Consider the following 13050-nt stretch of genomic DNA (forward strand, 5'->3'; position numbering starts at 1 on the left):
CATAAATCTAGAATCTGGTCACTTGTCATCTTTCTCTGCTGCCAACTTTGTGTCACCATCATGTCCTCTTCTCCCTTGAACTCTCTAGATTCCTGGGTTAGCGCACTGGTCTTCTAAGTGGTCTCCCACTTCTACCCCTGCCCTTCTATGATCGATGTAAAACCCAGCAGATAGAGTGGTCTCTTAAATTCCAGCTTACTGCTCTGCTCCAGTGAGACTCATGTCGCTCAGAATACGACCTAAAGCCTATCGTGGTCTACAGGCACCTGCATGCTCTGATTTGTCACCTCTCTGACCTTGTACCCTGCCTCTCTCCCCTTTGCCCCTCTGCTCCAGCTACACTGGCTTCCTTTGTTTCTGGACCACACTATTTTAGCACATTTGCCCTTGCTGTTCTGTCTGGGACACTCAGATGTATACATGGCTCCTCTGCCACCTCATTCAAGTTTCTCCTCAAATGTCAGCTTTTCTGTGATGCCCACATTATGACTTTCCAATTTAAAGTTGCAATCGCCTTCCACCCAAATACCCTTACACCTCCAGTCCCCTTTACCTTGCCGTATTTTTTTCTCCAGGCATACCTAATGCCTTTTAATATATGATATAATTCACTTATTCTTCTTTTGCTGTTGTCTGTCTCTCCTAGTACAGTTCCATAAGGGCAGGGATCTTTTCCCTGATTTGTTCACTGATGGTTCCTGGGGTCCTAGAATACTGCCTGGCACATAGTAGGTACTGTATAAATATTTAATGAATGCATGAATGAAGTTTGAGTAAGCGCACGCATGTGAAAACTTTTGCTCCTGAATTTTATAGTTACGGTTTTTAAAAATTTGTAATAGAAATTTGAGAAAGTAAATTTATTGATGGTAATTTTTTTAATCTTTAAAAATTTATTTTGAATGGGAGGATAATTGCTTTACAGTGTTGTGTTGGTTTCTGCCATACAGCAGTGTGAATCAGCCATAAGTATTCATATGTCCCTTCCCTCTTGAATTTCCCTCCCACTCTCCCCACCCTATTCCCACCCCTCTAGGTTGTTACAGAGCTCTAGATTGAGCTCCCTGATTGTAAATTTATTGCTTGTAGCTTTTCTTATATCTTAAGTTTCAGATGGGCTTTCTTTTTCTAAATTTTCAGCTTCAGTTGTGGAGGGTCAAAAAGGTATCATTCCTCGTGCTATCCAAGAAATATTTCAAAACATCTCTGGAAAGCCTAGCATTGACTTTAATATAAAAGTGTCTTATATAGAAGTATACAAGGAAGACCTAAGAGATCTTCTAGAATTGGAGACATCGGTAAAAGATCTTCACATCCGAGAAGATGAAAAGGGAAACACAGGTGAAGTAGCCTACTTAATTAATAGCCTTCATTAGCAAATGAATATGATCTAGTTCAGTTTCTGGACATTTTCCAAGGATTCTTTAAAAATAGACATAGAAACAAAATGAATTTGTTTTTACTTTTAAATGGAGTAACTTACTGATTACCAGTAGCAGCTAATTCACCTAGGTAAAAAGTAGAAGTTCAGACCACTTGGTATGATGAAGTTATTAAGTTGTAATTCAAAATATAGCTGACGCTTGAACAATGTGGAGGGGGTTGGCAGTTAGGGGTGTTGACCCCCAATGCAGTCAGAAATCCAAGCATAACTTACAGTCGGCTTCTGTATCAATGGTACTGCATCAGTGGATTCAACCAGTCTCAGATTGTGTATTACTGTAGTATGTTACCATTGAAAAAAAAAAAAAAGCCATGTGTAAGTGGACCTGCACAGTTCAAACCCATGTTGCTGAAGGATCAACTGTATTTATTTCCAATAATCTGCCCCCTTCCTGGTCTGACCTTAAGAAAGACTATGACATAGGCTAAATTAGTTTTGCACTCTTTTTTTTCTCGCAGAGTTACCCTGAGATGGGGATGGCTTCTCCCTTTTGTGTTCATCCAAGTTGATCCAGAACTGTCCTTTCTGCCTTTCTGATTTGGTCCCAGCACACCTGTTGCTTCCTCTTTTTTTAAAAGAATTTAATTTAGAGTTTTTGTGTTTGCTCCTTCATACTGACATTTAATATCTGTCCTCTGTTGTGCTTCTCAAGGTTTGACTTTTTGTCCTGTCAACTTGTTAATATCATTAAATGTATGTTTGGAAATAGGAGAAGGTGAGAATGGGAAGGTCAAAATACAAGTATTTTAAAGAATAACACTTTCCACTTTTTTGTTTTAAAAGATAATAGGTTCAACATAAAACATTTAGAAAACATAGTAAAGTATAAGGAAGAAAGTTAAAGTTCAGAACTCAATTTTGGCGTGTTTTCTTCCAGATTTCTTTCTCTATTTCGTTCTCTGATTTTAAAAAATTAGACTTGCAACTCCACGTATCATATTATATCTTATATTTTTACTTAATATTTATATTGTAAGAATTTCCACATCATTAAATATTTTTCAAATTTATGACTTTATGTGGTAATTTTATCTTCTGAATATATAATCTATTTGACTAACAGTCCATTGTTGGACCTTACATTTAGGTTTTGGATTTTCCCGATTATTAGTAACAGTGACTGTTATTGCATGTCTTCTGCTAGAAAACTCATTTAGCAGAATCTTGCTGGAGATAAAGGATCCTGCCAGAGGAATGATCATGCCTGAGGCATTTCCTAGCGGTTAGGAAAATAAGATTGTTAGCTCCTTCATTGGCCTGCAGGGGGCAGTAAAGCTTGTCTCCTTGTAGGCCCTGTCTTTGCAGCCCTAGCATTCCTGAGTGTTCGAAGGAATTGGGTTTTGGTTGTTTTTTTTTAGAAAGAAAACATACATGGTACTCTGTGGCCTCATTAGATAATTTTGTATAGTTTATCTTCTCTAGACAAAATTCAGACTGATGTTTTGAGCTTCTGTATCTTATAAAATGTAATTATTGAATGTTTTTATCTTTTATTAAAAGTTACAAAAGTAATACGTTTGTTGTAAAATAGAAAGTACAGAAGTGTACAGTGTCACTCCTGATAAGCTTAATGATCAAAATACTTCATAACTGATAGCAATCCTGCAAAAATTTTAGTAGAATGGAAGTCTTAAGACAAATTGCTGCTTACCTTATAAAATGTCCCACTCACAACCCACATGCACTTGTTTGACATATGTATTGAGTTTCTCTGTGTCAAGTGGTAGTTGGTATCCAGCGTGGATGCTACACAATTAGCATCACCTTGGAAGTTTTCTTTTTTTTAAGCATTTTTATTTTTTTGGACTGTGCTGGATCTTCGTTGCAGCATGCAATCTTCTCTAGTCATGGTGCAAGGGTGACATGTGGGATCTAGTTCCCTGCCCAGGGATTGAACCCGGACCCCTTGCATTGGGCATGCAGAGTCTTAGCCACTGGACCACCAGGGAAGTCCCACCTTGGAAGTTTTTAAAGAAATATTGATTTCTGTGCCCCACTTTTCATAAATTCTGATGAGGTAGTATAGGATAGGGCATGGGTGTTGGTACTTTCCCTTTTATAAAGGTCCTAGGTGATTTTCAGCTGGGTTTGAGGACCATAGTTAGTGCCAAGCTATAGCCTAGCATTAGAAAACTTTTTAAAAGTCATGCTATGATTTATGTTTACATTGTCATATTTTATAATCACCATAATTTAGCACTCCCTGTTGTAGTACAGGTACTTTAGAAATTTAAATGAACTGGGCTGTTAAGAAGAGTTGTCATGTTGAAAACAAGGCAAAAAAGTGAATATTGTTTCAAGAAAGTGACATGTTAGGATATGATTAAAGAGGAAGCATGATGCTGTAATTTGAGCACAGATTTATTGCTGTGATTCAAATCCCAAATCTACCTACTGCTTTTTGAAATATTTTTGGATATAAACGGATAATGCATGTAGTAAGCTTCAGGTTTTTTTGGTTCTATTCTGCCATTGAAATAGAAGCTTTTTTGCTTTTTTTGAGTTGCCTTGCACTCTGATGTTACATAGGGGAAACCTGTTGTTTGGAATGAATAACCAGCTTTATTTATACTGAAATATTCATTTATCACTGGGTATGTGGTAAAAAAACCTTATTAGGATGGCTTGAATATTAAAGAAACTCAAAAGAGGCTAACTTCTTTCAATTAATTTACTACTTACTAATTCTTTTGAGTTATATAGATAATTAATCTATAATCTTTTAATCAGTATGTTAGGCTCTACAAATCAAAATACTGGAATCAAGAATTTTTCTTTTATCAGCCATCTTAAAGAATTGAATGTGATTCAAAAAAAAAAACCCCCTAAATTGTTTAAAACATATATGCATATATTACATCTTTTAGAATTTAAACATCAAAATGAATGCCATCTATTAAAATAATCCTGTTAGAAGGTTATCTAAAATTATTTAATGATGTTGCTGATGTTACTTTTTTCTTTTAATGCTATTGATAGAAAAGCTTTGTATTGGAGTATAACTGATTAATAAACAATGTTACGATAGTTTTAGGTGAACAAGGAAGGAACTCAGCCATACATATACATGTATCTGTTCTTTCCCCTGGATCCCATCCAGGCTGCCATATAAATTGATCAGAGTTCCATCTGCTACAGTAGGTCCTTGTTGATTATCCATTTTAAATACAGATACTGATTTTTTTTTTTTTTTCAAAGGGCCTGTCTTAGCTGGGCAGCTTAGCAAATGAAAATTGTTGTGTGGTTAACTTAACTCTACTGTATTTTGATTAAAACTTGTTTTACAAACTTGCCGTTGCTATTTTAAGTGATTGTTGGGGCCAAGGAATGCCAGGTGGAGAGTGCAGATGAAGTGATGAGTCTCCTGGAGATGGGAAATGCAGCCAGGCATACAGGTACGACCCAAATGAATGAGCACTCCAGTAGATCACACGCAATTTTCACCATCAGCCTTTGTCAAGTGGACAAAAATAGAAAGGCAGCTGAAGATGGATCATGGCATTCCCATCGGCATATTGTCTCAAAGTTCCACTTTGTGGATTTGGCTGGATCAGAAAGAGTAACCAAAACGGGGAATACTGGCGAACGTTTCAAAGAATCCATTCAGATCAACAGTGGGTTGCTGGCTTTAGGAAATGTAATAAGTGCTCTTGGAGACCCACGCAAGAAGAGTTCACATATTCCATACAGGGATGCTAAAATTACCCGGCTTCTGAAAGACTCCTTGGGAGGCAGTGCCAAGACTGTCATGATCACTTGTGTGAGTCCATCCTCCTCAGATTTTGACGAGTCCTTAAATTCTCTCAAATATGCTAACAGAGCACGCAACATTAGAAACAAACCCACCTTAAACTTTAGCCCTGAGTCAGACCGTATGGACGAAATGGAATTTGAGATTAAGTTGCTTCGAGAAGCTTTGCAAAGCCAGCAGGCTAGTAGCAGCCAAACTAGCCAGATCCATCAGGAGGGAACTCCTGATAAAAATAAGATCCATTCTCTTGAGGAGCAAGTCACTCAGCTACAAGGAGAATGTCTGGGTTACCAAAACTGTTTAGAGGAAGCCTTTACCTTCCTGGTGGATTTAAAAGATTCTGTGAGACTAAACGAAAAGCAGCAGCACAAACTGCAGGAATGGTTTAACATGACCCAGGAGGTCACCTTGTTCAGAGGACACCGGGCCGTTGGAAACCTGGAAGAAGGACCACAGCATATTACAGTTCTCCAGCTGAAGCGAGAGCTTAAGAAATGCCAGGTACTTAGACACCACCTTAGTAGGTAACTTGTTTAAAGACTAAATTTATTTGGGCAAGTAAGAGTCATTTTGGGGTTTCAGAAGTTTTAGTCTTTTTTTTTTAAAGAGTTATATGTAAAATCTCATTTGCCTTTACTGTTTTTTTCTCCCTTTTCTTTTCCTGTTGCTTTTCCTGTTACCCTGTTTTTTCTCTGTTTTCTTCTCCTCGTTTTCTTAGCTCCTTCTCTTTTCTCCTGATATTTTAATTTGTTGTATTTATTAAGTAGACTCTTGTGAACCTGGTTATTAATTTAGAGAATGAAAAGAAACACAGTTTCAGAAACATTATTAAGTTAAATTTTATTGTTTTTAATCCCTCTTTAGGTCAGTGCTTTTTGAAAGAAAAATACTTCATCTCTTGAGATTGGAGTTTTGATTCTTTAGAGAAATCATCATGTTTGATAATATTTAAGGAATGTAGCTATGTACATGTATACATATTATATATATGTTAAACTAAGAGTTACATTTCTCTACTTGTCATTCATAAAGACATTTATTATTTAAAGATGATGTGTCATTGGGGAAATAATGGAGAACAGACATACCTATTTATGCTTATGTGGCATTTGCATTCTGGTAGGCAAATGGATCGGAGAAGGCAGTGGCACCCCACTCCAGTACTCTTGCCTGGAAAATCCCATGGACAGAGGAGTCTGGAAGGCTGCAGTCCATGGGGTCGCTGAGGGTTGGACACGACTGAGCGACTTCACTTTTCACTTTCATGCATTGGAGAAGGAAATGGCAACCCACTCCAGTGTTCTTGCCTTGGAGAATCCCAGGGATGGGGGAGCCTGGTGGGCTGCCATCAATGGGGTCGCACAGAGTCGGACACGACTGAAGCGACTTAGCAGCAGCAGCAGCAGGCAAATGGTTATTCCACCATTTTTTTAAACATAGGAAAACATATAGATAATAAGATAGCTTTCTAGTTAGAAATCTTTCTTCAGTATCTTTTTTAATGTGTATTAGAAAGAAACCTCTATTACAGCAATTCTCAAACTTTTTTCTCACAAGGCTACTTTCTTCAAATTGAGGTCCCCTAAAGATCTTTTGTTGATGTAGTTTGTATCTATTCATATTTACTGTATTAGAATTAAAACAGAAAATGTAAACTGCTAGTTCACTCAGAACTAACAAAAATAACCCGATTAATGTTAACATAAGGAGCATTTTTTCATGAAAAATAACTATTTTCCAAAACACAAAATTTAGTAAGAGTGGAATTGTTTTATATTTTTGTGAGTCTTTTCATGTCTGACTTAATAGAAGACAGGTGGATTCTCATATCTCTCAGCATTCAGTTTGTTGCAATATATTTAGTTGAAGTGTGTGAAGAAAATCCAGACTCATCTAGACTTGTAGTTGGAGCGAAGAATATATTAGTGATTTTTTCAGGTAATTGTGAATATCCTTTGATATTACATCAAAACTCAACAAGTAGAAATTTCCTAATGGTTACTTGTGTGGGATTTGAAACCATTTTGTTACATTACAGTTCACTGATTTTTATCTTACATTTTGAATGGATCTTTTATCCACATGTGATTTTTGAATCAGCATGCATTGGATACTTGAGAAATATTTGTTTACTAAGTTATGAAGATTTTTCAGTGTTAACATATTCACAATATAATATTAAAAAATCACATTTATTAATATCACCTCTGATCTCACCTCCTGCAAAATCTTTAAGTATTAGGAGCTGTCAAGTTTATGGTAGCAGAAATGTTTTCCAAAATTCTGATTTTTGTATGAAACTTGAATTTTATCATTTGCAGTAAATACTGTTAGTTGTTTTCCTTGAAATGATGTCACACACCCAAATGTGAATAGCTTATCTGTTGTTCTTTAGAGTAAAAATAGCACCCTATGAAAAATGTGGCTACTTTAGCTTGTAACTCAACAATTGCACAAGATTTTTTGCACCAGGTAACTCTCCTCCTTCAGTATACAGAAGAACTACTTTATGCCTGCCCATTTTGACACATAGAATACTAAAAAAAAATGCTCATGTGCTGAGATTTAATAAAATCATTTTTATTGCTTCATCAGAATATTCTTAAGTGGTTCTCCATCCTCTCATAAATACCTCTTAAGGGACTTTGTTGCTTTTTTCCTCCATGATTTGAACACAGGAGCAGTATGTGAACATGAATATACTCTATAGATAAACACTTTTTAAAAACACTTTTAAATAAAAAACAATAAAGCTGTAGTTTAAAAAGTACATGTAACAACACTATATGCAGCACTGGGAGAACAATCACGTTGTAAGCTCTCAGACTGACAGTTAATTGCCCAGAGCAGAGGATATGGGCTAATGAATATTTTATTTTAAAAAGAGAAAAGTCATAAAGGTCACGTAGACAGGGTTATAAGGACCATCAGGGTCATGCATCCTGTCCTATGTGGTCATTCAACATCCCAAGCAGAAAAAAGAAGAAACTCTCCCAAAGCCCCAAGGGAAGGCTGTGGCAAAATCAAGGCTGGCCTCAGTCCATGGGTTCCCAGTGGAGAGGCCTGTCCATCTCCATGCCACCACCTGAGGAGTCATGTGCATGCTGTGTTTTTGAGAATGCAATTTTGTTTGCAAATCAGCTACTCATTCTTCTCTTTTCCTGTGTCTTAGTGGAAAGAGCACAAGCTTTGGATCCAGATAGGCCCTGAGGTTGACTGTCAGGAGTTTGGTTTATCCACTGTGTTGTCCTGGAATGGTGTTCACTCACTAAACTTCAGTTTCTTCATGAAAATGTTTAATTTCTTCAATGAGATATTTTTAAAATCCCATGTTACAATCTAGTATAAAGTAAGCCCTTGACCAATGTTGATTTTCTATTTATTTAGCTCAAAATTTAAAAGTATTATTTGCATATTCCAAGTTTATTTGGTGACAGGAATAATTCACCAGGAACTAAGAAAACTATATGTTTAACCATATTTCCAAACATCTTCAAGATATATCTCTTTGTAGTGAAAGGGTGCAAAGTTAGCAAATGTTCTTCTTTTAAATATCCATTATAAATATAGAGCATTCTTATACTATATAGGTCAATTTGGGAAATGTGAGCTTTTTGATTTCTGAAGACCCACATTAAAAAACTCATGGCAGTTCTAGAAAACTTGTAAACACCTTATTGAATGTACTATAGACTTTGAATAACTGGCTTCAGTCTTAAAATACAAGAAATAAAAATAAGGACTGTCTTCCTATCTCTTTGGTGACTAATTATTACATTATACCAGTGATAGGTCCTCTCAGCTGTTTCTGCCTTCCTTATAATAGAGAAACAAGAAAAAAAAGGTAAGAAGATTTTAAGAGTTATTGTCAGGCTATCATTAAACCACAGTTTTTGTGGTATTAGGTAATTTCTCTTGAATATTTTCCATGGTGACTCTCTCTTGTGCTTTCTTTCCCCCCTCCCAGTGTGCTCTTGCTGCTGATGAAGTAGTATTTAATCAGAAGGACTTGGAGGTGAAGGAGCTAAAGAATCAAGTGCAAATGATGGTGCAGGAAAACAAAGGACATGTTGTTTCTTTGAAAGAAGCACAAAAAGTGAATAGATTACAGGTAGAGTTAATGTACCTTGCTCTGTGTATTTCATTGGAACAGTACCTGACTAAAATAGCATTCTAAATGATAAGTAGGAATGTTTGCAAAAATAGGTTTCAGTTGAAGAGTTCTGAACACAAGTACCTGAAAGAGTTATTACAGTTTTCCCCTAAATTGGTGTGAAGGGAAAACATTTTTATTGTTAGCTTGACTTATATTTCACAAATATAGAGCCTAATACCCAGGAATTTAATTTGCAAGTCATGTTGTAGTTATCCTTTCTTTATACTTTCCCTTCTGTTTTTTGCCAGAGTAATAGGCAGTGGGATATTGTTAAGTGTTGGAAGGTAAATACATCATTTAAAATTTTGATTTGTTAGATTACTGTTTTATTCTCCATCAATGATTTGCTCATTCGGTTTGGCCAAATCTTTCAAAGTCTATATCTTAGGTTTTCTGTATTAACATGGATGTGCCTTCAGTGTAACATGGTATGTCCCTAAGTATTGGATTGGCTAGAAATTTAGTTTGGATTTTTCCATAAGATATTTTGGGCCAACCCAATATTATACACCCTGGCTGTGAACCCTCCCGTCCCCCATACAGTTCATTTAATTTAAAGCCTTTAGCTTCCTATCAGGGAGTAACTACTGTCCTGAATAATGATCTGATCCAGGAAAAATTAGACTTTGATTTTGACATTACTTTCTTCTTCTTTTTTTTAACCATTCTATCTCTGTATTAATTGAAAAACATAGGGAAAGTAGTGTTAGTCTTTCAGTTGTGTCTGACTCTGCAACCCATGTACTAGAGTCTGCCAGGCTCCTCTGTCCATGGAATTCTCCAGGTAAGGATACTGAAGTGGGTTGCCATTCACTTCTCCAGGGGATCTTCCCAACCCAGGGATCAAACCCAAGTGTCCTGCATTGAAGGCGGATTCTTTACTGTCTGAAAACATATATAAAGCAGCCCCAGAAGCCCTTAGTCTCTCCTCGGAGAGATCTGCTCTCCTAACTTTGATAGTGATAATTTCCTTGCTTTACTTTGTATCCTTGAATTCTGCAATCTAAGTTTTGGAATTTTTATAAATTTAATCATTCAATATACATTCTTTAGTATCTGGTTGCTTTTACTGAACATTTTGTCTATTCTGCTTCATCCACGTTTTTGTGTGAAGCTGTAGCTTGGTTAGTTTATAGCTGTATAGGATATCATTGTATGACTATTTCACAATTTATTTTTCTTTTTACTGTTGATATATTTTTTTTCCTATGAATTTTCTCATACATGTCCCCTGGTGCACACACATGCATTTCTTTTGCATTTGTGCCTGAATTGCTAGGTCATACATAGGGTAGGCAAATCTTCAACTTTAGTAAATAATACCAAACTCGTTTTCCAGTTTAAACTTGCACCAGCACTGTATGAGCATTCCTGCTATTCCACTTGCTTGCCAGCATTTGTTATTGTGAATTTTTTAGATCTTAGGCAATCTGGTATGTATGTAAGGTTATTTTATTGTGTTTTTAAAAATGTATTTCTTGATTTAAAAAATTTATTTATTTATGTATGGCTGGGCTGGGTCTTTTTTGCTGTGCACAGGCTTCTCTAGTTGTGGAGAGTGGGGGCTACTCTCTAGTTGCAGTGTGTGGGCTTCTTATTTGCAGTAGCTTCTCTTTTTGCAGAGCCTGGGCTCTTGGGTGCGTGGGCTCAGTAGTTGTATATGGCAGGTATGTAATGTTATTTTATTGTGGTTTTAATTTTCATTTCCCTGATGGCTAGTGAAGTTGAGCACTTTTTCATGTTTTTTCTTTTTTGGTCTTTGGGTACCTTCTTTTTTTTAAAATTATTTTTGACCGCACTGGGTCTTTGTTGCTGCACCTGGGCTTTCTCTAGTTGCGGCAGGAGCTACTCTTCATTGCAGTGAGGGCTGTTCTTTGTTGCCGTGAGCAGGCTTCTCATTGCAGTGGCTTCCCTTGTTGCAGAGCATCGGCTCTAGGCACTTGGGATTAGTAGTTGTGGCACACGTTCTTAGTGTGAGATGTGATGTGAGATCTTCCCAGACCAGGGATCGAACCTGTATCCCCTGCGTTATGAGGTGGATTCTTAACCGCTGGACCACCAGGGAAGTCCTTGGGTACCTTCTTTTGTGAAATGCTCTTTCAAGTCTCCTGCTTGTTTTCCTGTTGGACTAAGTCTTCCATTATTATGTTTGCCTTTCACATTTAAGCTCTATAGTCCTAAAACTGATTTTTGTATGTGGGATAAAGTAAAGGTCAAATTTCAGTTTTTTTCCAGGTAGATATCCATTTGTTCCAGCATTATTTATTGAAAAGGCCATCTTTTCACCACTATTCTGAGTGCTGTTTGTCACAAGTCAGGGTTCCTTCATGCATGACTGTATGGTGTATTTCTGGGACTTCTGTTGTACCCCATTGGCTTGCCTGTCTTTGGACCAGTGTCACATTTCTTATTTATTGTAGGTTCCTGATAAGTCTAGGTGTATCAATAACCCATGAACTTGGTATATTCCTCCATTTACTCACGTTTTCTTTGGTTTTTCTCAGTAATGACTTTTTTGGGTTTATGTTTATATATTGAACATCTTTTGTTAGATTCATTCCCAGATGCTGTATTTTTTTATGTGACTATGAATGGAATCTCTTCAGATTTCCATTTTCTTAATTGTTTGTTGGTATGTGTAACTGTATTGGTTTGTGAATATTGATAGCTTATACCAAGCAACTTGATAAAATTCATTTTTAAATTCTGATATTTTATGTAAATTCTTTTGGATTTCCGTTTATGATTGTGTCATCTGCAAATGATGACATTTTTATTCCTTCATGATCTTTATGCTGCCTTTTTTTTTTAACCATTCTTCATTGACTTTGATCTTCAATACAGTATTGAATACAAGTGGTGATAGGAAATGTTCTTGTCTTGTTTCCAACTATAAAGGAAAAGCTTTCACTGTTTCACTATAAGTATCATGTTTGCTGTAGGTATTTTTTTAATTTATTCTTTATCAAACCAAGGAAACATTCTTTGCTGAGAATTTTTATTATGAATGGATATTACATTTTATCAAATGATTTTTCTTTATCATGATTTTCCCACTTTATTCTGTTAATGTGGTGAATTGTACTGATTTTTCCAATTTTTACACCAATCCTATTCCTGAAGTAAACCTTTTTTTGGTGGGGGGGTTATGATGTACTGTTATGCTGTTATACTGTTATACTGTTATGTATGCAGCATACAATTGTGCTCATCAGTTCAGTTCAGTCTTGCAGTCGTGTCCAACTCTTTGTGACCCCATGAACTGTAGCACGCCAGGCTTCCCTGTCTATCACCAACGCCTGGAGTCCATCCCAACCCATGTCCATTGAGTCGGTGATGCCATCCAACCATCTCATCCTCTGCTGTCCCCTTCTCCTCCTGCCATCAATCTTGCCCAGCATCAGGGTCTTTTCAAATGAGTCAGCTCTTTGCATCAGGTGGCCAAAGTATTGGAGTTTCAGCTTCATCATTAGTCCTTCCAATGAATACCCAGGACTGATCTTCTTTAGGATGGACTGGTTGGATCTCCTTGCAGTCCAAGGGACTCCCAAGAATCTTCTCCAATACCACAGTTCAAAAGCATCAGTTCTTCGGTGCTCAGCTTTATTTATGGTCAACTCTCACATCCATACATGACCACTGGAAAACCATAGCCTTGACTAGACTTACTAGGCATGGACCTAATAAAAGAAAGCAAAT

General features: G+C 36.7%; 1 protein-coding gene across 18 annotated transcripts in view; it reads left to right on the forward strand.

The window, feature by feature from the left end:
• The window catches only part of KIF27 (kinesin family member 27), an 89882-nt gene that overhangs the window by 15652 nt on the left and 61180 nt on the right, over positions 1–13050 (forward strand). For 7 of the 18 annotated variants that reach the window (XM_060409119.1, XM_042244829.2, XM_060409125.1 and 4 more), the window contains 3 exons: positions 1141–1341; positions 4753–5696; positions 9163–9306. In XM_060409119.1, the coding sequence (XP_060265102.1) occupies positions 1141–1341; positions 4753–5696; positions 9163–9306 (1289 nt within the window). Of the gene's footprint in view, positions 1–646; positions 729–1140; positions 1342–4752; positions 5697–9162; positions 9307–13050 lie in introns of all 18 variants that reach the window. The other 11 variants (XM_060409120.1, XM_060409121.1, XM_042244830.2 and 8 more) reach the window with 4 other exon arrangements.

The sequence above is a fragment of the Ovis aries genome, chromosome 2, assembly GCF_016772045.2.
Source record: "Ovis aries strain OAR_USU_Benz2616 breed Rambouillet chromosome 2, ARS-UI_Ramb_v3.0, whole genome shotgun sequence".
Taxonomy (NCBI): domain Eukaryota; kingdom Metazoa; phylum Chordata; class Mammalia; order Artiodactyla; family Bovidae; genus Ovis; species Ovis aries.